Source organism: Arvicola amphibius, chromosome 10 (assembly GCF_903992535.2).
Source record: "Arvicola amphibius chromosome 10, mArvAmp1.2, whole genome shotgun sequence".
NCBI classification, from domain to species: Eukaryota; Metazoa; Chordata; class Mammalia; order Rodentia; family Cricetidae; genus Arvicola; species Arvicola amphibius.
The window spans coordinates 121,052,784-121,080,492 of NC_052056.1; the positions used below are offsets into that span (position 1 = coordinate 121,052,784).

The 27,709-nt window shown below is 52.1% G+C and overlaps 2 protein-coding genes across 4 annotated transcripts in view; one reads left to right on the forward strand and one right to left on the reverse strand.

Moving 5' to 3' along the window:
- The first annotated feature begins 159 nt into the window (after nt 1–159).
- Mmab (metabolism of cobalamin associated B) lies at nt 160–13,287 on the forward strand. 2 transcript variants are annotated; one of them, XM_038346034.1, is made up of 9 exons: nt 160–328; nt 1,440–1,501; nt 4,176–4,269; nt 6,184–6,241; nt 7,222–7,294; nt 7,528–7,625; nt 7,861–7,925; nt 9,366–9,463; nt 11,019–13,287. In XM_038346034.1, the coding sequence occupies exons 1-8, from the start codon at nt 213–215 to the stop codon at nt 9,430–9,432; spliced, it is 633 nt and encodes a 210-aa protein (XP_038201962.1). In that variant the 5' UTR covers nt 160–212; the 3' UTR covers nt 9,433–9,463; nt 11,019–13,287. The 2 variants fall into 2 exon arrangements, with proteins under 2 accessions (XP_038201962.1, XP_038201961.1); XM_038346033.1 differs by having other exon boundaries at nt 161–328; nt 9,366–9,425.
- Nucleotides 13,288–22,934: 9,647 nt separating this feature from the next.
- The window catches only part of Ube3b (ubiquitin protein ligase E3B), a 52,839-nt gene continuing 48,064 nt past the window's right edge, over nt 22,935–27,709 (reverse strand). For both annotated transcript variants that reach the window (XM_038344778.1, XM_038344777.1), the window contains exons 27-28: nt 25,470–25,562; nt 22,935–24,696 (exon numbers count right to left, since the gene is read on the reverse strand). In XM_038344778.1, coding sequence (XP_038200706.1) covers nt 24,505–24,696; nt 25,470–25,562 — 285 coding nt within the window. In that variant the 3' untranslated portion in view covers nt 22,935–24,504. The remainder of the gene's footprint in view (nt 24,697–25,469; nt 25,563–27,709) is intronic.

Consider the following 27,709-nt stretch of genomic DNA (forward strand, 5'->3'; position numbering starts at 1 on the left):
TGGAAATTTCAAATACGCCGGGGTTTCCCCGCCTTACTCTTTTCGTAATCCAATGGGAAACAAACCCCGGGGAGTGCCCCGCCCTGGTGCGAGTGCCGCAGACCAATAGGAGACGGCGATTGAGAGGTGGCGCGGCCAGCTGCGGGGCGGAGTCTTCCCCCGAGCCTGGACGGAGGCCTCGCGGGGTCAGCTCTGGACTCGTTGTCCCACGCATGGCTGTGTGGGTGTTTGGGGGCCGCCTTGGCCTGCGCGGGTATCTCGGCGCCTGCAGGCTGCTGTGTCCCCGTTTTCAGAGCCGCAGCTCTCAGGGCGAGGAAGACGGGGACAGGTGAGTGTCAACTCCAACACTTGCGGGGGTGGGGATAGTTGTATTGGCTCCGTGGGTACGTCACACTGGTGACGTCACCGGGGCAGCATGGCGTCAGAGACCAGAATTTCATGGCACAAGTTCTAATGCGGTCCAGCTGTGGTCAGTCAGGGCAAGGCATGTCGATGCGGGCCATCAGGGCCCTCTATTCGGATTTTACCCAGTGACCAAAGCGGTTTATTCAGATTAGTATTAGAACTCCAGACATCTTCTAAGACATGGTAGCACTTTGAAACTTGTACCGTAGACTTCCAGGACCTTAGAACCTGCAGACTAACGTGTTTCCTGCCCAGTTCTCTGACTTTTGAAGAAGCTTGTAAGGTCACATTTTAATTGTAAACTACATATTTAAGTTATGCACTGGTATTTGAAAATGGCAGTCTCTTGAGGGGGAGCAAGGACTGGGGATGTGCCCCAGTGACAGAATGTCTATCATGTCCAAAACCTTGGCTCCTGTTGCAGGCCTCAAAAATAAAATAAATTTAAAAAGTAAAAATACATTTTTTAAAAATTCCATTTTGTTTTTATTTTTTGTGACACTTAAACCCTTTGAAAATGCAAGTGGCTCAGTTTTCTTTCCCCATGAAGCCATAACTTCGTGATAGAGGAGTGGAGTTAGGGTGGACTAGGGGCAAGAGTTTGGGGAGGGTAGTGACTCGGGTCACGCTTACAGTGGAACCGTCCTGGGTGTAAATCCCAGCCCTGCCTCTTCCTGGAGACCCAGGGAGGTGAATCTTTGTGGGCTACCATTTCTACAAAGAAGTTAATGGCTAACTTTGAGGGTGTGGGAGAAGCTGAAGGGTAATCCCAGGAGCTAGTAGCTTTAGTTTACTGTGGAGCTAGGGCCATATGGAGTGGTGGGTTAGTTCCTCCAGCAAATGTTTGTCAGTCACTTCACTGCACAGCGCACTACAGCAGTTACTGTATAGGTAGAGACATGGGCACCTGGGCTGTTGTCTAGAAATGATTGACAGAAGATTGCCATCGAGAAGGGGGTTGCAGCCGGCAAGCTGAGTGAGGTGCACTGTGCAAGCCACCCCCTTCCCATGTCTTGATGTCTCTTTCTCATTAGGCTGCAGTCTTCCTCAAAGGCACCCAAGATCCCCAGGATTTACACCAAAACAGGAGACAAAGGTAGGGTGACGATGGGTGAGAAATGTGGCAAGACACACAGCAGGCATCATTTTGAAGTTCTTCTGGCCTCGTGGTAGCCATGTGACATGAAGAAGTGACATGAAAAATGCACAGACTATTATTAAGTGTTCAAAACAAGTTGTAAAGAAGCTGGAAAATAGTGCACGCTTGTAATGCCAACACTCGGGAGGCTGAGATAGGAGAGTCACGAGTTCAAGACCAGCTAGAGTGACTTGTCAATCTCCAGGCCAGCCTAGACTACATAACTAAACCCTGTCTTGAACTAAAGGGAAGACAAGTTGTGGGGCTGGAAAGTGTAGCTCAGTGATCGAGTGCTTGGCTAGTACCCTGGAGGCCCTAGGTTCAAACCCAGAACTGAAAGAAAAAAAAAAGATAAACAAATAAGCAAAACCAGTGTGGCACAATCTAAGAACTCTGAGTCTTGGGGTGGGAAGGATGGTTCGGTGGTTCAGAGCCTGTACTACTCTTCCAGAGGACCCAGATGTGAGTCCCAGCACCCACATTGGGTGGCTCACACTTTCCTATAATCTTAACTCTAGAGGGATCCATTGCCTCTGACCTCTGGGCACCTGTATTCATGGACACCATTCCCCTTCCACCCCACGCAATTAAAACAAATTAAAAACTTTTAAAAATATCTTTTAGTTCACTTGGATTAAAAGTTTAACTATAGGTATGGTAGTATAGACATGTAATCTTGGGGTGCTGGATGCAGAGGCAGGAGGATCACTGTAAGCTCAAAGCCAGCCTGGGCTACAGAGTGAGACTGTGTCTCTAAAGAGAAGAAGAAGAAATTGTGTGTGTATTGTGGGTGTGTTTGTGTGTTTGTATACCTGGCTACATAGCAAGTTCTAGGCCAGCCAGCACTATACAGTGAGACCTTGTCTCTAAAGAAAAGGAAAAAAAAAGCATGTGGAAGGGGACTCGGATATGTCTGAGAGGTTATCTCTTTGGATTTGGGTTTTTTAATTATAATTTATTTTTTGGGTGTGTCTGTGTGCCTATGCCACAGTGCACTTGAAGTCAGAGAACAACTTTTGGACATTGATTCTTTCCTCCCACACTGTAGTTCCTGGGCATAAACTCGGGTCATCAGGCCTGGCAGCAAGCCCCTTTACCAGCTGAGCTGTCTCACTAGTCCTGAAAGAGTTTCTCTTTGACTGGTAGCCAGGAGAGAGGTTGAACAGTGAGAGAGAGAAATATACAAAGTTCACATACTTTTCTTCTTTTTTTGTTTTGTTTTTTTGTTTGTTTGTTTGTTTTTTGACACAGGGTTTCTCTGCGTAGCCCTTGGCTGTCCTGGAACTCACTCTGTAGACCAGGCTAGCCTCAAACTCATAGAGATCCTCCTGCCTCTGCCTTTCGAGTGCTGATATTGAAGGCGTGCACCACCACTGCCCGGCGCTTCAGTATTTTAATCAATGCCAGGTGTAGTATAACAGGGAAACAGACCGCTGTGGCACCATTTTCTGAGACCATGCAGATTGTTAACAGCCACTGTGCTTGGGGCATGTCCTTCATGCCGAAGTATGCCAGTGTGTAGGGTGTGCTTCCCGCCGCTGAGCTGCAGGGAAGCAAGAAGTCGGAATGTAAGTGTCACAAGTACGTTAATGTAACCACAGAAAAGAGACCATTCGTAGCAGTGACAGATGTCAGTTGCTGGTGTCAGTGCTTTCCACCAGAAAGGTCCAGGGACAGCCTCCAGTCAGTCACAGATGGGGCATTTGGCTCACTAAGATCCAGCCATGGAGTCCTGCAGTAGTACTGCACAGGACTTTGTATAAGAGAAGGGTGTGCTGACACAGGGGTGGGCCCAAGGAAGTGGAGCTTTGTTCTGGATCTGATGTGGTCAGGAAGCAGCCTAGAAGGTGGGAGAGACAGGGAGATGGTGGGACTGTGACAGACAGAGATGTAGCAATCACTCATTAGCCCGGAGAGCTATGTGACTTCTGTTCTGGCATGGTTCCTTTGATTTGTGGAGAGTGGTTTGTCACAGCTTCGGTGTGGATATCTGTGGTGCTCTGTGGAGTCATTTGTGTGTGACAATAATGTAGTGGGCTGTCTGAGTGCCTAGCCAACACCAAAGCCACGCTTCCCGTACTAGGCCGGAGCTGTGACCTACGCTGAGGTCCAGACTGAATGACAGAGAGACAGCAAGATACCACAGGTGCTTTACTTCTTAAGCAAAAGGCTTCATTGTGGCTCCTAGTCTAAATTAAAAGCATGCCAGGGAAGTAGAGGGGACACCTTTGGTGGTAGTGACCAAAAGGACACTTAATGCATATGGTTCGTAGACATACATGCAGATAAAACACCTATACACGTGAAATAAATATTTTAAGTGTATCACAGGAAAAAAAAATCTGTTTTTGAAAAGATTCATCTGTTATTTTTAATTTGATGTGTATGAGTGTTTGTCTACATGTATGTCTATGTACCGTGTGCCTGCCTGCTGCCCGAGAAGTCCAGAAGACAGCATCAGATCCTGGAACTAGAATTACAGATAGTTATAAGTCACCACATGGGTGCTGGGACATGAATCTGGGTCCTCGGCAAGAATAGCAAGTGCTCTTCACCACTGAACCATCCCTCCAACTCCTGCCCCTCCCCTCAGACAACCCCCAATTCTTAATGTGCTAAATATCTTCCCCAGGGTTTTCCAGCACCTTCACAGGAGAGCGGAGACCTAAAGATGACCAAGTATTTGAGGCTTTGGGAACTACAGATGAACTAAGTTCAGCTATTGGGTAAGGGGGTAAGGATGGGCCTTGATGTGAAGTTAACCTGTGGCATTGGTGGCTGTCATCATTGTGACAGTCTCCCGGGTGCCGGAGGGTCTGGAAGGTTGCCTGAATGAATCTTTATGAGCTGTTAGCATAGGCTGGTCAGTTCCATGGGTCTGCAGGGTATAGATAGGTCTGTCCGTCTGTCAACACAGGGCAGTCCCTTCTCATCATCCTTGGTTCTGTCGCTTGGCGCACACGTGTGTCATCAGGAGACAGGCTGTGGGGGAAAGAGGTGAGGTCAGGTGATCGTCAGTGCATCAGAGGTGGCCCCCCTGTGAATGGATTTTAAAGTGAGCCAGGGGTTAGAAGCCTTGCTCGGTGATTCCCATCCTCCGCTCCCAAGCCCGACTGCTTATCATACTGAAGGACTATTCCCCACTCTCACTTCCAGCCATTGCACACTGGCTGTACCGCTGCCAAATATGGCCTCTGTGGAACCCTGGTGATGAGACACCCATCTGGGGCGGTACAGGTTCTGTGAGGCTCGTGCCAGCTCCTGAGACTTTCTGTGTGACCTCTCCTTCCCATTGCCCTGGTCAGAACCAGTCACATCCTGGCACTGTGGGAAAGGCCAAATGCACATGGATGACCACATGGTGGGTGTTCTCAGCCACACTGAGGGTGTGAACACTGATAGGCCTGAGTGCTGCTCCTCAAGCTCTGCCTGGCCCTGTGGTCACAGACGTGGGGATCAGGAAGATCTGTGTTCAGATTCTGTACCATCCCTTAGTAGCTGTGTGACTTCAGGTCAGACCAGACACCCTTGTTCTGAACCTCAGTTTGCTGTTCTGTGAAATGGCTGTGGTAGTCATTTCTCTCTGTTCTTGTGGATTAGTAAATAAATCTGCATTTCCCTGACTGCTGTTTACGCTTATCTTTATCATTGCCCCGGGAACTCCCAGGCTCGTGGCTGCCAGGTGCAAGGAGTGGAGTGGACAGTGATGACAGATGTGACAGATGTGTCCCAGCCAGCATAGCCTTTCCTTGTCATCCAGAGGGAGACAGATGTTAGGAGCGGACCCAGTGGGTGCTCTCTTCTGATTGGAAGATGGTTGTTTGCTGTTCACCCCGCTGCTCCTTTTCCTGCCCTCTGGCCTCTCTGCCTGGGTGGGTGCTCGACCAGAGGAACTGCCAACCCTACGCCCGATGTCCCGGTCTTCGCTTCCACGAGGGCCCAGCGATGGGAGGCAGCAGTGGGCAGAGAGGAAGTGTGCGGAGTGTGGACAAACTGCTTGTCAGCTGAGCATGGCCCTGGCAGGCTCTCTGTGCTGCTCACCCTCTGAGTTGAGAATGCACCGCGTCCCCTCCCTTGCCTCTCCAGGCTTCTGCGCTTGCCACTCTTTACCATCAGTCATCGGTTCCTGTGTCTCTGCTTGCATCTCTGAGGATTGTCCCTTTGAGATTTTCCCTGCCAGGAATCATTCCTGTGTGCCACCATCTGTCCCCTGCCAGGCCTCGTGGGGTGCAAGAGGGGAGTGCAGCGTTTTTGACCTATGTCTGGGAAGTTGTCTCCTCGTCTGTCCTACTTTACCACGGAACTCCTGTTCATCCTTCAGAGTCTCACCTTCCTCTTCACCCCCTTGTCAAGGTTCTTAACCTTGGCACTGTGGTGCATGGCACACGTCTTTATCTCCTACTGGTCGGGCCCCAGGTCCCCTGCTCCCTACTGTATCAACAGGACCAGCCTGGGCAAGGGCAGAGAGGAACAGCTGACTGGGGAGAAAGAACACAATAAAAGCCCTCCAGGAAGCAAATGCCCCTATCTACCTGGTGTTCTCTTTGTCAAGAAGAAAGACTGCCATGGTCGCTGTAGGTCACGGTATCTTAAAGCCCCACAGCATTCTGTTACGGGCTAATTTTTCCTTGTCCTCTTAGGTTTGCCATGGAGGTGATCACAGAAAAAGGCCACACATTTGCCGAAGAACTTCAGAAAGTAAGTTACATCATTTTAGCCTACATTGTGGCTTTTTGTCCCCGTGACTTGGGGTGTCGCTGGCTTCCTCCTCTGCCCATTGCCTCTTTGTGCCATGGTAGCTAATTGCTTCTGAGAACTGCTCTGTCCTCATTTGTGAAGTAAGGACACTTAATCCTCCGTGAGGTGAAGGGTGCTGTGTAAAGGGTGGCTCTGCTCTCCAGAGGTGCGTGTCACATCCGGCAGCAGGAAAGCTGCTGGTGTCAATACCCCACATTGCACAGGACAGCATCTTGGCCAAAAGAACAACCAATGTCAGTGGCCACAGCCCAGGCTGAAGAACGGCATGCTCGGGAGCCCAGCTGTAAGTCTCAGCCAGGTGGAGTGTGCTTGGTAGTGTTGCTGTTGAGTTCCAACGGACCTGTCAGCCAGGGCACCAGGGCACCAGGGCACCAGGAACATCTCTCTAGACAGCCTTGGGGTGCTGTTGTCTCCCAGGCTTCACTGTAGTCTACCTGGGGACTCAGGAGCACAGGAGTCCTCCCTGAGTCCTGTCCTGCTGGCCACTGCCTTCCACATCCTGTCCTTCACAGTTGAGGTGGCTCTGGCTCATTTGGTCACTTTGTTCATTGAATTACAACTCCAGAACTGTCAGCGTGGAGAAAGAAGGCAGGTACGTGGGAGCCAGAGATCAGACCAAGAAGGTGCCTTTTGCCTAGCATTTAGCAGAACTTTGCTTCCTCAAATTCTCCTCAGAAGGCCTCGTGGTGCTTTGTTTGGACAGTTTGCCTTTGGATGTGAATTCAGAAGGTCTGTTAGCTCCTCACAGCCTAGTGTGTACGCTCTGCTGGCACATTCCTCTCATAGGCTTTGCTGGTACACTTTGTGGCACACGCTGCTAGCACGCTCTGTGCCTCTGCACATGCAATAGTGCGGTACGGTTGCACAATTTCCACCTAGCCTGCTACTGATGACCTTTTTTCTGTCCTCTTGTTCCCCAGATCCAGTGCACATTGCAGGATGTTGGCTCTGCCCTGGCTACTCCACGATCCTCAGCCAGGGAGGCTCACTTAAGTAATTCCCAGCCCTGCTCAGGGAATTCTTGGGGTCCTGGGGTGGGGACCGCCCCTTAGTGTAGGTCCCTGGGTTCTCTGGCAGGGCAGACAACTTGGTCTCTGCCTTGGGAAAGAAGTTAGCCTCAAAACTGATAGGAACCATTGGCAGGATACCCATGCAAAGGGAAGGGGTGTTTCCCGGGTGTACTAATGGCATGCCTACAGGAGGCCTTTCTGCCCCTGACTCCTCAGAACACACGGCCTTCGAGGAAGGGCCTGTCATGGAGCTGGAACAGTGGATTGACAAGTACTCCAGCCAGCTTCCCCCACTCACGGCTTTCATTCTGCCTGTAGGTATTGGGGGGGGTTCAACCTGGGTGGCCAGGGTGGGTGTAGTAACAGAAACACGTGGGCTTGCCGTTAGTTCCAACTTTGACTTTTACCACAACAAAGCCACCCCCAGCACCCCAGCCCCTTTTCCTGTCCACTTGAGGGCTGCCCCAGAGGTGTGTCTGGTAGGGCTCTGGGAGGCAGAAGACTGTCCAGTGTGGAGCAGTGCTGGCCAATGCTCACTTTCTCTTTCAGTCTGGAGGCAAGAGCAGCTCAGCCCTGCACTTCTGCCGGGCCGTGTGCCGACGAGCTGAGCGACGGTAAGGGTCACAGGAGCCTCACATCTGTGCCCTCCGACCCTGCCCTAGGTGACGTCATCATGTCATTCCTGAGTCCCATGTCGCAGAGTGGACTGTGATAGGTGACTACATACTGCTCAGAGTCAAGCAGAAATTTCCCTCCTCCTGAGATTTACAAGAGCCAGTGACATATTCCAGGCTATGTGGGGCGGGAGGCAGGGATAATAACATGAAAGGACCCTTCTGGAATTAGGCAGAAAGGACTGTAGGGGCCCTGTGGTTAGGGAGGACCCAGGTAGAAGCTGTCCATAGTCTAGCCATCTCCTGCCTTGCCTCATCTCCAAACTCAGTGTTCATGGTCTCCAGAGGTTCCTCACAGTGCTCCCCTTCCCAGGAGTCAGGGGCAGCTAAGTTAGCAGGACCTCCCAACAGATTCTGTGGCTGGGGCCACCCCTCCATAGTCCTCATGTCACAAGAATTTTGTCCTTCACAAAAGGCTCATAGACCTAGACATTCCCAGATGCATCTTGGGTAACAAAAAAAAATCTAGTTCTCAAGAGAAAAATAGTCCTTTGTACAAAGTCACCTGTATCACCGGGGCTTACCGTAGCGAGCAGAGGGAGTGGCCCACAGGCCCAGCACAAGACTAAGCTGGTGTTGCATCCTCTGTGTGGCAGACAGGCCCCAGCCGTGGCAGTGACCCGCCAGGATGCTCTCAGGGCAGATGGTGACCTAGGTGAAGCAACCATGCTGAGTGGGAGGTGCCTCCAGGCCTGCCTAGACATGAGACTTCTGGGGCCCTAGCCAAGTACATCGTTGTGGATAGGGCCAAAACACCCCAGGCTGGCTCGGGAGAGTACCAATAGGGATCAGGCAGTGTGTGTGGGGGGGGGGGGGGGGGGGGGGGGGGGGGGGGGGGGGGGATGTTATCACATCATGGTATCCAGTAGGCACACTGTCCCAAGTGTATGCACACAGACTGGTGTGGAGCCCCAGGCATTTAGAATTACAAGCTAGAACAGTTGCTCTTTGGGGATTAAGGCCCAAATAAATCTTCTTTTGAAGACTAGAGGCTGGCAGCCCTGCCCATGTAGGAGCCTAGACCGTGCTTGTTGGCACAAAGGCCAGCAGACTGGACTATCGCCAGCCTGCTCTCAGCTTACCTGCTGTGCCGCCTCCTTCACTCCTTGGTCATGTATGTCCAAGGGAAGGGGTCAGCTGAGATGATATGGACTTTCATATCTGGTTCATAGTTGTCAGGGTTAGTTTAAGTGGTGAGGTCAAGTGGTGCTCTGTGTCCTGGCTCCCGTGTGTTGAGCCTGGCCATGGAACCTGACTGTGTCCATGCCCCGGCTCCCGTGTATTGAGCCTGGCCGTGGAACTTGTCTGTGTCCATGCCCCAGCTCCCGTGTGTTGAGCCTGGCCATGGAACCTGACTGTGTCCGTGTATTCTCTTTACAGTGTAGTGCCTCTTGTCCAAATGGGAGAAACGGATGCAAATGTGGCAAAGTTCTTAAACAGGTGCTGAAGTGGAGTATGGCGGGTCTCTGAACCTCCAGGCATGCTGTCAACCCTAAGAGCATCCACAGCTAAGGCCAACACCTCTCCCTCATTCCCTCCCTTGCTCCCTCTTCGCTCCTCCTCCCACCCCCAGCATGTATGTTTGTGAGTGTGCTCTCTGCAGGCCAGCCCTGTCCCACTCTGTGAGGTAAGGCTCTGATTAGGAAATGCCTGTAAGAGCCAACAGAGGCAAACCTAAATTAAAGGGGCATGGTGTTCTCAGGGTCTGTTCATGGAGACTGATGCCCAGGGCCTTGAGGGTAACTGACAGGAAACCTGTCCCACCAGCATCTCTACCTGAAATGTCCTAAGTGACCCACAACCGTGTTGAGCTCAGGCCCCAGTGGCATGAGCCAGGAAATCCAGCAGCGCCCTGCCCTGTGGTCAGCCTCTGTACCGTGAGCCAGGAAATCCAGCAGCGCCCTGCCCTTTGGTCAGCCTCTGTACCGCAGCCGTACCTCTGGCTCAGACATGGGCCAGGCAGGAGCCCAGGAGCCAGCGGAGGGCTTAAGGAAGGTGGGGCTGCACCCCAGGAGCTGCCTAGTCATGCAGACAGTGACCTCATAACGCCTGGCGATGGGATGTCCCGTGTTACCCCACCTTACCCAGACGTAGATTCCTTGGATCCTCACAGGTTCCCTGCCTCCTGGGTGGGAAGTCACCTAGACTGAGTGAGAGACAGCTCCTTTTTAACTCAGAAGCAGCCACCCTGAGGAGACCCGCTGGGCAGCCAGTGTTGTGCAGGTCAGGGCAGGTCTTCCCCTCCCTGCAAGTTCCCAGGAGTCACCAAGAAAGCAGCATATCCTTGCCCTAGGAGCACAAGGTTCAGAAGGGCAGTGTAGAGTCCCGTCCTCATAGCCAGCAGTGGGCCTCAGATGGGAGGGAAGGGTAGGAGGGGAGCAGCAGGCATGGAGGGGAGAGAGGCAAAAGCTAGCTGTTAGCCTCCAGGGGCTGAAGCAGAGCCCTGTAAGTACCTCGAGGTGTACCATCACCTGGTAGTCTGTCCCTTCCCCTGCAGAAGGCCTCCTGTCCTGAGCCCATCACTGCTGGGTCTGCGGAAGAGCTAGCGATCTAGACTTTGATCATGAGACTCCTCCAGGCTGCTGATTCTCAAGTGGGGCATTAGTGTCTAGAGATAGTCTGGGTGGTTGTGTCTAGTTGTGGGTGCCACTGGCCACTCTGCATGCATGGGAGAGCCCCAGCCATAAAGAAGACTCACCTAAGGCCTCTGTGCAAAATGTGACTCTTGATCCTATCTGGGATTGGGGCTGACCTGCAGACTTCTGGTCTGTGAAGCTCCCCTGAATCCTAGATGTCACATACCTGTCACGGGAAATGGAGAAGCAGGTCAAGTAGCCAGCGTTCCTAGGCTCCACCCTTGTGGTCCAGGGTGTCCACAGGAGCACTCAGGAGTGTTCCAGCCCGCCGTCAATCATACCACAGGGTGCTCCCGGGGGTACGAGACTCGCCTTTCTGCTTGAAGACCAGCTAGGCATGAGCCAGCTGGTGTCAGTCTCTCACACCTGTCCTTGTTGCTTCTTTCTGCCCCTCCAGGCTCAGCGATTACCTCTTCACTCTAGCCAGATATGCAGCCATGAAGGAGGGCAGCCAAGAGAAAATATACAAGAAGCGTGATGTGTGAGACATGCGGAAACGGTGAGCGAGCCTCAGAGGCCCATCTGGAGAGACCATGGTGTTAACAGACTGGAAGTGGGTCTGAGAGGTACAGGCTCGGGGTCACCTCACACCCCGTCTCAGACTCCTGCTGGCTTCCCCGGCCTGTGCTCGAGCACGAGACTGAGTCCTGTACTGTTGGAAGGAAAGGAATCCTGAAGGCTACGAAGAGAAGAGCTCACTCAGCATTGGGAATGAGTGCAGGGAAGGTTTGAACCTCACATTTCAGGGGAGTGTGTATATAAGAGAGAAAGAGATGCTGCTGCCAACTCGGGCTTCTCAAGGATTTGGAATGTACCAGAGACCCCTGAAAGTTACCAGTGCCGACGGGGCTTTAAATGTCACGTTTATAAAGGGGAAGGCAGGCAGGCTTGAGGAGTGTAGTCACCTCTGAGCCACCCACCACTGCCACAGTGTAGGGGAACCACAGCTGCAGGTCTACTGGGGTGCGGCTTGGAGAGTCCTCTCCATCGGGCAGAGGTGGGCAGCCCTCACTGCCAGCGCAGTGGTGGGAGTGAGGTCTCCAGGCTAGCGCTGAGCCCTCTGCTGCCGCACTGGGCTGGTGAATGTTCCTGTGAGCCACACCACACTGTTTTATTCCACTTGTCACCGCTGCTGCTCCTCACTATGGAATGACATTGTCAGTGGCGGCCATGCCCTTGAGAAGAGGGATATTTATGAAAGGCTGAAGGCAGCCCTGGGAACTTAAGGATTCCACGCCTGCGGAAGCACAGGTGAGGGACGCTGGACCCAGCTCAGCGCTCTCCACTGTGCACCTGCTTGGCACACCTTCCATGCTAGGTGTGGGTGGACTGGCCTCTAGCTGCCTTCCTTGTTGGTCAGTCAGCAAGCATTTGACTTCAGCCAAGTGCCCTCCCACCCTCCTGCTGCTGTTTCAGGTTGGCAGCTACACATACATCTATCTTCTGGGTTCTTTAAAGAGTAGATGCCTGGGAAGGAGGGATACCTCCCCAGGAAGCAAACCCGTCCAATGCCGCTGCAGCCACCATAGTGAGGCACAGATCAGATATGGAGTTGGTGCTGTGTGTGCAAGACCAGAAACAGAAGCACAGACTAATGGTGCTTAAGCGTCATGTTCCAGGCCTGGGGGGAAGTCGTGTTCCAAGAGCTTGCAGCAGCCCTGTACTCTGCCTACAGCCACGGGGTCCTCCTAAAAAGACAGGCTGAACTCAAGGAAATCGCAGCCTTGACCCCTAGCCTGTGCCCTGAGTGCTTTCAACAGTGTTGGGTGGCTCTCAGGGTAGATCTCAGCGTTCAGGCTCCAGGCACTGCCTCGCCTTTTGCACACCGCCCACTGTCCTCATGGGGCGATTCCCACTGTGCACTGGCACAGCTGCTGGGCTGTTATTTAAATTGTACCCATTTATCACCGACCTCTCTCCACTTCTGCACACCTCACTCCTTGAAAAGATTTCAGGAAGGCTCCCTACCTTTTAAAAAAAAAAAAAATTGTCAATAGCCGTTTCATTGAGATACAATGCCACCTACCGGAAAATTCTTTCTAAAATGGACAGTCCAGTGGGTTTTATGATAATTGCCCAGTTTTTGCCACCTCATAGCTCACACCTGTGAAGATGGCTCTAGTTTGGGACAGTATTCACCTTCCTTAGCAGAGGTGTCGTCCCCCTCCCCCCGCAGTGGTGCCTGCCAGTGCTACAGAGGGGCCCCAGGCTCGTGCTCACACTGGAGTGGGGTCACATTTCTGCAGGAAGGGAAACTGAGGCTCAGAACTGGCCTAGTGGTCTCATGACCCCCCCCCCAAGCCAGCAGTGCTCAGCAGTTGTTTTAGTCACAGTGGTGTCTGGCACTAATAGATCTGCCATTGCGTTGCTCAGCCGAGTTTCCCCTAACTGAGGTTTCATGGCTATTGTTAGTGTGCATTTCTCACTGAGTAATTTCCTGAGTCTGAACTTGTAGCACATCCCAGTGATAAACGTCCCCGGTTCCGAGTCCCCTGTCAGCTGCAATGTCACCCTTACCTCCTCCCGAGCACCTCCCGACAGCCCATCCAGTTTTATGATCCCTCTGTCCCAGTGATCATGACTGAACCTTTAAGAATCCAGACGCATTTCAAGTTTAATTGAATAAAATTCTTTGTATAATAAATTCCGCATGAATGCTACATAAATCAATGCCTGGAAGGATTTGTGGCTCATCTCTCTCCCCAGATGGGGTTTGAGGATCCTGCTGGCAGTGCTGTACCCAAGCTGGTCCTGTCTTGATCACCAAAGGGAATAAATTTGCCTTTGGGGTCCTTGTAGAGGGTGTGGCTTCTGCTGTTATAGCCTAGGATTGATCTTGGAGCCCCTCCTGGAAGATGGCACTTTTTTTCAGGCAGAGCAGAAGACAAGCACACCAGGGGTTTGGGGGCTCTGGGGAAGGGTTTCAGAGTCGTATACGTTACAGAATCAGAACTCCCAAAGCCATCTTTTACCGCTTTGGAATCCTGGAGAAAGCTGTGCACACACTCTCTTTAGAGTGGTGTACACATTCTTTCTAGGTTATCGCCAAGTTTGCATGCATCCTGGAAGTCCATGTAACTCCAAGGTAAGACTCCCATGCAAGCTGGGCACTGTGGCACATGCCTGTTGTCCCAACTACGTGGAAGGCTGAGGCAGGTGGATTGTCTGAACAACCTGGGAGTTTAAGACCAGCCTGGGCAACATAGCAAGACCCTGTCTCAAAAAATAATAATAATAATAAAAATAACAGCACCCTCTTCCAAAGCTAAGTGTGGATCCATGGAGCACCTTCCTCCAGCAGCCACTTAGGGTTTCATAGCCCCCAACCTTGAAGGTGAGAAGGCATGTCTGGAGCTAGGGAGAGGGCCTCCTGGGAGCCTTGGGTGTCTGCAGAACCTGGAAGGGACAGTGAATGAGTGACAGGCACACAGCTCCATGCTGGCCTCTAGACCCCGAGAACAGGCCTGTCACTTGCTAGCTTCTGAACTCTGGACACTGTGGTCATTTTTTCATCCTTCCTTCTCACTGGTAAAAGGACAACAGTCTTCAGGCTCTGTGGCCACTGGGAGAGCATGTGTACTTAGGAAGAGTTTGCTACTGATACTTGAATTCAAATTCCAGCTTTGTCACCTTGAACAATTCCTTTAGCTACCGTGTAGCCTAGGCTGGCCTGGAACTTCTAGCTCAGGCTGGCCTGGAGCTTGTGATCCTCGCACCTGAGGGCTCCTGCTCGAGAGGACTGGTGGATGAGTGCGGTGTACCACTGTGCCTGGCACGCTTCATCGTAACAGGTAACAGCAGCTTGCTGAGATTTGAGGCTGACTCCACTGGCCTGGTTACTGTCGCCATTATGGCTGAGCAGCTTTGTCCTCTTCAAAGCCATTCTGAGCCCTGGGTGTGGTGCCGGACTTTGAGATGGGGTTTTGCCACAGAGCTAACTGACCTCAAACTTGTTATTCCCCTGCCTTGGTTCTCTGAGTGCTGGAATTCCAGGTATGTGTCACCAACTCAGGCCGCGTACAGAGCTTTGCAAACCCTCACACCTTGGGCTGGGGAGATGGCTCAGCAGGTAAGGCCACTTGCCACAGAACTGAAATCTTCAGTTTGACACCTGGAGTCCACATGGTGGAAGGAGAGAACAGGCTCCTACAAGTTGTCCTCTGATTTTTATGCATGCACAGTACATGTGTGCACATAAACACACACACACATACACACACACAAGATAAATGTCAACAAAACCTTCACAGTGTAACTAACCCTAAGAGAGCACCTTGTCCACAGCAGCCCCAGCAAGCTGCCAATAGCATCTGTGGATTACAAACTAAGCTGGGGCGCTGGTAATGGCACCATGGCTGGTACTATGCAGTAAGAGGCCACTCTGGAATTTGAGCTCAGATCTTCCTCTAGCCTGCTTACCTCTGCGTGGGGACCACACTGTACCTGTCTCGCTGTGGTGGCCGCAGAGCCTATCATGTTCTCCAGGGTGGCCTTCTTGGGAAGTTAGCTACTAGGGTATGGCTGGTAATTAAGTGAGGCAGGCTGCTTCTCTAGAAGAGGAAAGAATCGAAAGCTCCCAGAGGACCCTGGTTGTCCCAGCCAGACGTAGCCGTTCCAAGGAAAATGAGAAATGGGTGCCAGTGACACAAAGGCCCCCAGAGAACCAACTCTAGACCTGGGGTCTACCAGCACCCTAGATGCAACTCCCCATGGCTGGTCTCCGGTCACAGGCCCTCTGGTCCCCCCACCCCCCAGCCATCTGTAATGCCCACATCCCTCCCCAGCTAGTAGGTGCCTTTCTTTATGATCACCTTGGAAGGGTCGAGCAGACATATGTTGCTAAAGGGGCGTTTGTTCTTGTTTATAAAATTTATGGCTTCACCTCAATTACACACTGTCAGAATGGGAAGGATCGGCCCCAAAGCCTCTTGCTGCCTGACTGCTTCAGACGTGCGTACATCTGTTAACTCTGTGGGAGCTGTACAGGGAAATCAGGTCTGCTATAACTCAAGCTCGCTGTCCTGCCACGAGGTGTGAGCTGGAGGCCTTGTGCAGACACACGCAGGCATGCATGCATGTGGGCAGGGAGGTGGCTAGCAGCTGCGATGGCCAGGTGCATGGTCTGCCATGGCTTCTGTCAAGGTGCTTTAAGCTGGGGGGGGAGGGTGCAAGAGAACTTTTGTTTCCGTGGCCTTTGGAGTTCAGCTGCAGTATCCCAGCAGCTGGAGAGAGTTTTGAGCCCGTGGCTTTCCACCTGGCCATACCAGTGGGAGAAAAGCATGCATCTCCAGTGTGTGGGAGGGAGTTGAAGGTGGGCATGAGTTTTAGGAGGAGATTTGGCAATATTCATGACAGTGCATGTCCCGGGCCTGCAAATCTGCCCCCGCTAACATCTTAGAGGGAGATGTGTCTCAGTGGAGCCCAGAGGGTCTTGCTCAGCAGTGTTGCTCATTGCAGTGAAAACCTGGACACTCATGAGCAAGACGAGGCAGCTGGGTGACTCAGTGAGTGCACTATTCAACTAAGGGACCATAAGAAATGTCATGACCTCCGTAGTAAGTGGTTATGGGAACCTGTTCCAGAATGTTATGCAGTGAACAGTTTGAATCCTGTGAAATCGATATGCATGTATTCACCACAGGAAAGCTGCGTGTTTAACGGTGCTAGCCTCTATGTGGGAGTATCATGGGTTAACACTGTTTCCTTTTTCGTCTGGATTTTCTAACTGTTCTGCAGTGGATTTAGGTTAGATTTAAGGAGGGACAAGGGAGGATGGGCAGAAGTGAAAGCCAGGCCTGAGCATGAGGCTCAGGTGGTAGAATGCCGTCTGGCATGCACAGAGCCCTGGGTTTGGTCCCCAGTGTGGGATAAACAGATGGGTGTGGTGCTGCTGCGTGCTGCTAATCCCAGGACTTGGGAGATGGAGGTGGTTGTATCAGGAGTTCAAGGACAAGGCCATCTTGGCTACATACCAAGTTTGAGGTTAGCATGGGCTACATGAGACCCCGGCCAAAGACAAATAGAAAGACCAAAAGAAGGGGGGAAGATGGGACTGAAGAGGTGTTTCAGAGGTTAAGAGCACTGGCTGCTCTTCCAGAGGACATGAGTTCAGTTCCAGGCAACCACATGGTGATTCACAACCACCTGTAGTGGAATCTGGTGCCCTTGGGACAGCTGGAGGATGACCACCCCAGATCCTCCCCACTACCCATGAGTGCCCTCTCATATTATCTTAGAGTTCTACTGCTGTGGAGAGGCACCGTGACCATGACGACTCTTAGAAAGGAAAGCATTTAATTAGGGCTGGCTTACAGTTTCACAGGTTTAGTCCATTGTCATCATAGTGGGAACATGGCAGCGTGCAGGAAGACAGTGGTGCTGGAGAACTAGTGGAGAGTTCTACATCTGGATTCACAGACCAAGAGAGATTCTGAGCTTGGCATGGGCTCTGGAAACATCAAAGCCTGCCTCCTCCAACAAGGCCATGCCTCTTAATCCTTTCAAACAGCACCACTCCCTGGTGGTCAAGCATTCAAATCTATGAGCCTATGGGGGCCATTCTTACTGAAACCACCAAAGGTACCGGCCTAGGGAGGATGTGCATGCAGCTGACTGGCTGGAGTCCAGCCTGTGAATGCAGACTCGGCTTGTACTCTGGAGCAACTGAGGATGAAAGAAGTGATCCCATTCCATCTGAGGTGCCTTGCTGAAGAAAGCCTCCACCCATCTCAGCCAGAAGTTGAGGACACTGTTGTCTCTTTCCTTGACCTGCGACAGCATCTTTTATTGGCCCAGACCTCAAGAGTACACAAAAGAACTGTCATATTTATTATCCCATGGCTTTACATCCTGAATCCTCAGGTTAACCCCCCTGGACAAAGGGGCACACTGACAGGTGGATAGATGAGGCTAGCATGCCATAGTCAGCAAGGACAAAACTGTGCTCTGCTGTGAGCAGAGAGGGGCTGACCCCAGAAAGGGAAGGAGAAGATAATCCAGTAGATTACTGATTATAAGGAAGGAGGTTGAGCCAAGAGGCCGGATTCTACAGAGAGAATTTGGTAATCTACTAGTAATGCCTCCATGGCCTCCTAGAATAAGAGACACACTTTTGATACTTCTACATTCTTAGGGTGAAACCCTGACTGATCTCAAGAAGGGGAGGCTTCATAAGGAGTTGTGGTCCCCAGACTGCCTCAGGGGATCAGACTGCCCCTCCAAATCAGTCCCTCAAAGCGATGTTCAACACCTCATGAGAACTAACTAGCAGAGGAAAAATTTCCAAGAGCTTTGAGGTGACAAATCAGGGCCATAGATCTCTAAGAGCCAAATGCTTATAAATCTGACTAATTAATTAGTCAGCCCTGACGAGCTCCCCACCATAATTCAGCATCTGCAATTAGATTTCATATTAAAGCATGCAAATTTAAGATTAAAGCCAGTGAGAGATGGTGTGACAGGTCCACCCCCTTCAGCCTCTGCCATCCCGCACCACCAGCTCCTCAGGGTGCAAGTTCTAGAATCTTCCCTTCTGCCACTTTGTTTCCCAGGCCCCCATTGTGCTGTGCCGTGCTGTGCCCAGCAGGGTGAGGAGCCAGTGCCAGCTCCTCTCCTGGAAGATGGCTTCATTTAAGTGGTTCAAACATTTGGTTCAGGAACATTTGGGGACTTCTAGGTTGCAAAGTCCTGCAGCTGAAGGTCATGACGGAAACCTCTGTGGAGGCAGCGTTACCTGGCTGCTGGAGACCAGCATGCTGCGGAGGAGCAGGGCCTTTGGGTTCAAGCAAGGTGACTTGGGGGAGGGGCGCCACACTAATTCTATGATTATTTTAGAGAGACTTTTTTTTTCAAGGAGGGAGGGGCCAATGGCCCAAGGCTGCACAGCTATGCTGCTCACAGTGCACAATGGTGTTTCAATCAATGAAGAGTCATATTTATGACAGAGGCAGAGTGAGTGACGTCACAGCTTTGTGAGAACATTCTGTGTTGTTCATATGGTCATAACATAGCCGGGAACAGGTTTCTAAGATGGTATCCCCACCAGAAAGTGACATGTGGCTACTTTATTGGATAGTCAGGTGGGCAGTTGACAGCTGGCTGGGGGACACCCTCAAGTCTGGTGCTTCCCTTTGACTGGGAGCTGGGGGCCAGCTGCTACCCCGTAGCCTGTCATTTTCTCTGAGTTTGCAAGAAGCCAGAGTTTAGAGTCCTCACTATAGGAACTCTCAACACAGGTGTGGTCATGTCAGCTTCTGGAAGCCATTGCAAGAGGATATGGTGAGTGAGAAACTACAGACAAGGGGCAGGGACCCCTTCAGCGTTGCCTAGAAGCTTCTCCCATTTTCCTGCCTACTCAGCCCCAATGAGAGCTTTGAGGTGTGGCACTGCCTTGTTTAGACCTGGTGTACTAGGGTGACAGTTTCTGAACCTCAGTTTTTCTAGCTGTTAAGTGGGCATCAGAATAAGGGTGACACAGAACACTGGATAGAGTGACCAGGGTATGCAATACCACATTGTAGACGGTTCTGCAGCTATTCAGTCCCAAAGAAACACACAGAGGCTTATATTCATTATAAAATGTTTGGCCTAGGGGCTGGAGAGATGGCTCAGAGGTTAAGAGCATTGCCTGCTCTTCCAAAGGTCCTGAGTTCAATTCCCAGCAACCACATGGTGGCTCACAATCATCTGTAATGAGGTCTGGTGCCCTCTTCTGGCCTGCAGACATACACACAGACAGAATACTGTATACATAATAAATAAATAAATATTTAAAAAAAAATGTTTGGCCTATTAGCCCAGGCTTATTATTACCTAGCTCTTACAACTTAAATTAACCCATAATTTTTGTCAATATTTAGCTACATGGCTTGGTATCTTTTCTCATATTGCTTCCTCTGTGTCTGGCTGGTGACTGCGTCTCTGCCTTTCCTCTTCCCAGAATTCTCCTAGTCTGGTCACCCCTCTTATACTTCCTGCCTGACTACTAGTCAGTCAGTGTTTTATTAAACCAATACAAGTGACAAATCTTTACAGTGTACAAGAGCATTATCCCACAGCACCATATTTTTTCTTTGGATTAGGTACAGCTCCTTGGAATAGGGACAGTGCCCACATTGCTCATGGCTGAAGCAACACCTCCCCAGCCTGAGGCACAGGAGTTCTCTGGACCTATTTGTTAGGTGAGTGAATGCCCGTCAGGCTTCCCTGGCCAGCTCTTGGCTGGAACACCTGCCAGCTGCTCAGTCCATCTGGCACCATCTGGGCCAGTGACAAAACCATCCAGCTGACTATATATAAAAGCCCCCACAACACATACAGGGGCTACTCCCTCCCCTGGACAGTGTCCTGTGTGGGACAGGAGCAGATTTTGGGGTTCATGGGAGCCCCCATGAGCAAAGGATCATGGATGCAGATGCCTGGCCAGTGGCTAGGGATGGCAGCTATCTAGTGGGCAAAGTAGCACGACCTTTGCCCCTGGCTGAGCTTTGCCCCCCTGCCTCCTCCAGGACCGCTCTCCCGAGTCTGGCTTTGTCCCCACTGGCTTCAAAATTCCAGTTTGGAAGATAGTCTGAGCCCTAGCCCCTGCCCTCCACACAGCACAGCCGTTCCCCCAGGGCAGTGAAGTCACTGCCCAGGGCTGAATCTCTGTTGGGTATTTTTGAATTGTGATCTCACGCAAGTCACTTCATCTCCCCAGACATTGGCATAGTGAGGCAAGCTCGTTCATTCCTGAGACCCCTGGGTAGATTTACAGTAATACTCTTTGCAGAGGCCCAATAGAACGGGCAGGCAGGACTGACGGCCTTGGTCATCACCATTTGACACGTGGCGGCCACACTTGTCCTTGGGTTGATAGTGCATCACCCCCCCCCCCCCCATACCTCATCTTCACATTGGGTCTTGCCACAGTGGCTTCCTTTCCACCTCCATGGTGAAAACTCTGCCTTGGGGGGAACATACGAACACTTCCTTTCTGAGCCTCTTCATTGAACCCAGGCATGATATGCCCCATGAATGCAGAGATCAGGCTGCCTTGAACTCACAGAGATCTATCTGCCTCTGCTTTTTGAGTGTTGAGATTAAAGGTGCCATCACATACCTGAATTTTTTTTTTTTAAGACGGTCTCACTCTATCCCTGGCTATTCTTGACTTGTAGCAATCCTTCTGCCTCAGGTTTCCAAGTGCTGGGGCTAGCAGTGTGAACCACAGTGCAACTGTCTAAGGCAAAGATTTTGAGGAGTCTGACTCATTGTTCCATTTTCTCAGATGAGAGTGAGGCTTGAGCAGGTGGCCAGAGGATGCTGATCCACCTTGCCTACGTGTAACTCCAGCTGTCTGTCTGCAAGGCATCCCGTGGGTATTACACAGGCATGAATGTGGAATGAAGCCGAGGGTTAGACATTGCCCGGGTCAGCTGGATGACCCGAGTATGTCTGAGGCCAAGTTCAGTACTGTATTCTCCCTGCTTGAGCCCCAGCCTTGTCCTTGCTTCCAACCACTTGGTGTTCTGATATCCCCCGCCCTAGTGTCCCCTACTCCCCGTCTAAGGGAAGAATACAGTGCCCAAGCCAGAGGCGCTGTTGGCGAGTGTGGTGGAGGTATGGGGTGCAGCGAGGGCTCTGGCTCAGGGGCAGTGGCACTGTTTGGCCTAGCAGCAGTCTCTGGGATGTCTGCTGACAGCAACTGCTCCTACCCAGGAGTTTAAAGAACAAAGAAACTCTAGAGAAAATGTCAGCTCTCTCCAGCCACCAGGAGTCACAGGCTGCCCACAGGTGATCGGGACCCCTCAGGTCTTTGCTGCCTGGGAGGAGAAACTTCAGCTCCAAGAAGCAAGGGAACTTGGCCCGAGCTCCCAGCTGGTGGGAGGCAGAGTTGGGACATGAGCCCTGTGGCATGGATGGATGGCTAAGACCTCAGCCCAGGCCCCCGATCTACTCCATCTGTTACACATATGCTTGTCACCAGCGTTGGCTGTCAAGACAACAATGAGGAAATCATTTCATTAGGACCCATGTGCCAAGGGCTGGGGACTGCTGGCCTGTCCTAGGTCCTGATGCAGCCTCTCCAACACTGGTCTAACACTGGTGTGGAAGCAAAGCCCAGCTCCTGGAGACGCACAGGCGTGCAAACACCTTGGGTCAGTCCTGCGCTAGCTGAAGCATCTTTTGCTGAGGCACTGTCCCACACAGATGAGTCCCCAGCTGTGTAAATTGTATGAGATGGCAGGTCCACTCTGTGAGGAACAGAAGCTACTCTGGAAGCTTGGTCAGAGAGCCTCATCAGGCCTGTGGTAGTCCTGGCTTCTTGGGTTTGTTTGGTTTTTGTGGCTCGAGTCCACTTCTGCTGTCTATTCCGGGCTGGCTCTCTGGTTTTGGGATTATAGATGTGTGCCGCTCTGCCCGACTTAGCCCTGACTCCCCAAAGTGACAGGTGAGGAGAAGCAGGAGACTGCCAGCTAGAAGCGAATCCTGAGCCAGGCCCAGGACAGCTCATGTTCTCGCCACACTGCTTCTCAGCACACAGCACCAATGCCAGGAGTCTGACCCTGCAGTCCATGTGATGAACTACTTTCCAATCTTGCCGTCAGTCTGAGCGAGTCCACTGAGGTGTGACTCGAACCTGTGGCCCTAGCATTCAAGCAGCGGACACATGGTACCCACACAAACTAGGGTGCACTGGATCCAGACACTGGCCAAACTTGGGGAGCCTGGTGCCGGCCCGACCTCCACATGCAGCAGTGCAACTGAAGGACAGAAGCTGATGCTTCGCCACTGCCAGCAGCAGTGGAGTCCAGGGTCGCAGGCCTCACACAGGCCCCGCCAGCCTAGCCAACAATCCTGCTCACTTCCCTTTACCTGCACCAGAGCCAGGCTTTAGTTTCTGCTGGGTGTATACACATGGCAGGCAGGCAGTGTGTCTTTGGGGCTTTACAGCAATTTTATGTTAGTGGGGATCCTGGGGTGTTAGAGATATCCCAAGCAAGAGACATGTCAGTTATCTGGTCTTTCCCCATCAAGCAAGCTGGCTTTTGTAGGTACAATGTAGGTCATAAACTTCAGAGACATGTATGCAATCCTGGTGCTACCACCTATAGGAAGGAGGCAGAAGGAGACCGGCTCTAGGGATGTGTCTCTGAAATGCCACTTCTGAAAACAAACCTGGGTACATGTGACAACTGCCCAGCTCTCCTGACTCACCGCTGAAGCCAGGATGTCTGTCAAAACACCCTGGGTCTTTCTGGTACTGTGGGTGCCTGATGTGACCTGAGTCATCCAGACATAGGCCTGAGTACAAATCAGGGCAGAGCCACCATATGCTCAAGTACAAATTTAATAAAGCCCTGACAAGTCTTAGTCCATAAGTTACCTACAATAACAAAAACTCCACTCCTTTTCTGGAGCCACCAAGAGTCGATGGGGTGCCTGTGAACACCGGCTATGACAGACTTGGTGCTTGGGTAGTGTGATGTCATAACTGCTGGAAAACAGGCTCGAAGTGAACTACAGACAACCCTAGGTCAAAACCAAACAGGTCAAGTCGATATTGGTGTTCTTAACCCACTCTCTCCCCATGTCCCTGCTGTAATTCTCAGGCTCCATGTTGTTCGTGTAGGCTGTGCACAGAGCACAGGAGTCTGTGGGCATGCTGAGTGCACACATGGCTGCCAGACGTCTTCCAAGGACCTTGCCATCCTTCCATCCAAGTGAAGCTTGCTCTGATCTCCAGAAGCCTGGGGCCTTTCCCAGGCTTCCAGCCACAGTTTCTTGCTGAAGTGGGAACAGAGCGTGCCCACTTTCCCACAGTGTGCAGGTTCCTGATGGAAGGTGTCTCCTTTCTTTGAGCGCTATAGCCCTAAGCTGGCTCCACAGAGTGGAGGAGGGATGCAAGAATTTGATGAGACAAGAGGCACATGGCTGCCACCAGAGCACTGAGCCCAGAGCCTCTGCCTCGGCATCCAGAGCCTGGAGAAAGTTCTTAGGATAAAGAGGAAAAGGGCCAGGAGCACAATGGGTGGGAAAACAGGATGAAGTCCAAACCCAAAAAGGAGCAGAGCCAACAGAGGTGGTGCAGAGGTGTGGGGGATACACCCGCAGCCTCCTGGGCCAATCAGTGCAATGGGGTCCCTTGTCAAGGGATGGGCTTTGCAGTTCCCAGAGCAAAGCACTGCCCAGATGCTGGGCATTGCAGGCTCTTGTGTTTCTCCATAAGGTAATGAGGAGGGCAGATACGCAGATCCAGTAAGTTCTGGGTACCCCAGAAATGGGCAGCTCTCCAGGGGTGACAAGGTTCTCTCCCAAGCTAGGACACCATGCACAGGCCAGGTGCTGACAGCAAGGGTTCCCTGACAGCGTGGCCTGCTGAGGACTTGGGAGAGGGCTGTGGTGTGGAACACCTGTTCCCCGTAAGAGAGACCTGACTGAGCTCAGCAGCCTCCCTGGCAGGAGCTGGGTTTGATTGCCCGGGAAGAGGCTGCTGTGGGCAGGGTAGAGGCAGGGACTCTGCTGTGCATAGAGGCTTGGCAAGGCCTTACCTGAGTTTTCAGAATGGAAGGAGGAGCTCGCAGGCACAGGCTTTGTGTACTCGGAGGGCAAAGGAAGAGAGCCTCACAGAACTACCAGGAGCTTCTCTGCAATCGCTAGGTCCAGGTTTTAGGCCCCAGAAGGCAGAAAGAGGGCATGTGGGAGGGCAGGAGCTTATTTTTAACGGCACTCCCCAGCACACTGAGTGCGCTGTGCAGCATCCCCAAGCTTGGGCATCTCATGGCTATTGAGGGGTCTGAGGACTCAAGTAAGCTGGCCACACTCCTGGGAGCAGCCGCTCCAGGAGCTGAAGGCTCTGTAGTCTGGGCGCTCTCGAGGGCGGGTGGGTGAGATGGGCTGGGCTAGGAGAGCTCGAAGCCTGTGTTCATGCTGATGGCGTAGCGCAGTTTCTCTCGGAGGACGCTCTTCTTGCTGTAGTTGGGCAGCTTGAGCAGGTTGAAGCAAGTGGAAGAGGTGGGCAACCGTCCACCTGGCTCCCGCTTGCGGATGGTGAAGAAGCCCCTGAGGACACTGCCCAGGGTATCCCCAGTGTCCTGCAAGCACACACCACAGCTGTGGCTCAGAAGGTGCCAATGTAGGTGCACACAAGAGAAGCCCAGCTGGGGACAGTGGCCCAAGAGGCTGAGGGGGACACTCGCTGCTCTGAGCAGTCACATGGGAGTCCTGTGCTAGGAAACCTCAGACGAGGGGCCTCCTGGCTAATGGACACTTACCACTTACCAGGGCCGCCTAACACCCCTTCTCTGACTGCAAGTACCATGGCCCAAGGCTGACTAGCACTTGGCTCAACTCTTCCCGAGGTGGAGGTGGAGGGCCACCTAGTGTTTGACTGAGGGAGTGCAGCCAGCAAAGAGGTGGTAAAGCAGGGACACAGACCAGCAGGCTGGCACAGGGCAGGTTCCTAACACACTGGGCACAAGAATCCTAGGAAATTCCCCTTTAACCTGCAGACAACAGGCAGATCGCCAGGTGTGCATGGCCAGCAGGGGAGGATCTGGGAAGCAGACCTGTATTTGCCCTTATCCTGAGCGTCACCCTTGCTGACCCTGCCTCTCGGACCTTGAACCTCGACAGATCAACAGCCATGAAAACAGCATCCTAAGTACACACTCACTCCCCCAGCCGTCCTCGAGGAGGGAACTCATAGGTAGGAGTGCTGAGAGCCCACACTGACCTGGGTCTGCCGTGCCCGCTGTGGGTGGCTTTCATGCCCCGAGAACCATGTAGGCAGGGGTGTGGGGTACATGATGGGTACATCAGAGAACTGGGCAGAAGGGAAAGAAGGAAAGGACATGGCTTTGGTCACCTGGTCATCCGACACTTCCACACAGCGGATGGAGAACGGAGGCTTGAGGTAGGCGAATCCTAGGAGTGGGGGCCGGGAGCAGCTGGTCACAAACTGCAATACAAAGTGCGTCAGTGGGACAGTAGGGTTTTCTACTGCAGCCATGCGGGGCTCTTCTCCCTCCATGCGCTGCTCACTGATCTTTCACTGGAACTAGGGCTGACAGGGAGTGCTTTCCCAACACATGCCCAGAACACACCACGTGTCTCAAGGGTGCCACTCTCTGGAAAAATGTGGCTCATTGTACAAGACTGATGGCTTGTAGGGCAGCTGGGGGTGACATTTCACGAGACAGATCTCCTTTTTAGACTACTATTTGACACAGGCGCTCCTCCAGCCTCCAGGCTTTCTACTTCAACTGCAGCTGAAGATGCCCTTCAGCTCCTGCTGTGCAGGACCACAGAGCGGGTCTCACTGCACTGTCACCTCAGGGAGGACAGCACTGGCGACATCCGAGGGGGCTTGGGTGAGCAGACACTAGAGGCACTCATGAGCCAAGGCCCGGAGTCAGTGAGTCCAGTGCAGCTTGAACCCATGACTCATTCACTGGCACTGTTTGCTGTCTTACACACATGCAGAGCATGCTGTGGGCTGGGTCTGCAGGAGAATCGGCAGCAATCAGCATGCTGAGAAAAGCCAGGTTTCAAGCCAGTCAGGCTGTGGGGACCAAAGTGTGGGACACTGGATGTGGAGCCTGTAGGCAGCCAGCCGCGCTTCTCAGCAGCATCCAGATGCACCCCTGGCGCTCTGCAAACACAGCCCCTGCTGTATGTTTCAGATGCGCTTGCTCCAGACATGGGTACCTGACCACACCGGAAACTCACAGGTCAGCCTCAAAAGGAAGAAGACCTGGGAAATCCCTGCTTTAACTCGGCAGTAATCAAACACATGCTGTTTTGTTTTTTTTTTTTTTTTCCTAAGAGACAGAATTCTAAGCCTGGCTCCGAAATTCAGTAGCTAATGTAGTGTGGGTCATAAGATGACCACTTAAACGATGTTATAATGGCGAGATGGCTTTATGTATCACGTTTCAAAAGGTTTTAAATAAGTCACTATATTCCTGGGGCCGGACAGACGGTTCAGTGGTTATAGGAGCACTGGCTGCTCTTCCTGAGGACCCAAGTTTGATTCCCAGACCCACGTCAGGAAGTTCACAACTTCCTGCAACTTAATGGGCCACTGAGGACACTGACACACACATAGCATATACTTACACAGACATATACACACCAGTAAAAATAAAACAAATATTTTAAAAAGTTACTATGTTGCTGTTCTAACATGTTTAACTTTGCAAACTGAGGCTGACCAGAGGGAGCGGGGAACATTAGCTCTAAATACATTTAAAAGCAACACGGTCATATCCTCTCATGCAAGAATTTACACATTTTCAGCTGGCACTGGAGCCTGTGCAGTCAGAGAGGGCAGGTGTGTAACAAATGCAGATATGGTGACAGGTGACCCAAGGCTCAGACTCATTTGTTACATGGGCAGGTGACTGTTCAAGTGTGAGCCATTTGCACTGCTCTCTAGGAAGCAGGGCATGCAACCTCACAAGCAGCAGCTGCTTTACCCAGGTGGTGCACTGTTGGGAAAACCAGCTGATGCTCCCAGAACCACTTGTTGCAACAAATGCCCCTGCGCCCCTGGAGACCCGTGAGAGTGGAGCCCGTGTATACACTGGCTGGACTGGAATAGGTGAAGGCTTCCTCAGCAGAAGGGAACGGAATTCAGATTGGCCAGCAAGGAAGAGGACCCGCTGTTGGTCTTCACAAAAGCGGTCACACAGAACAAGAGTATAAGCCGGGCGTGATGGCCGCATTTGTAACACCAGCTCTCAGAGGTGGACACAGGAGGATCAGGACTTCAAGGTCATCCTTGGCTACAGATTACATGGCAAATCTGAGAGCATGCTGGGACACATGAGACCCTACCTGGAGAGAGGGAGACAGACAGACAGACAGACAGACAGACAGACAGACAGACAGACAGAGAAAGTGTGCGAGCCAGCCAGGAGGCCTTGGGGAAGATTCCAAGGTGCTAAATACACTCCTGGACTATGTCTTTTCAGAGAGAGAGCAGGTGGCACAATGACGATGCATTTTAGTGACGATCTACCCACACATAACAGAGACAGGCATGTGTGTGCCTCAGTGTCCTACGAATGCCTACACTCTGCGGAGGTCATTCATCAAAACCAG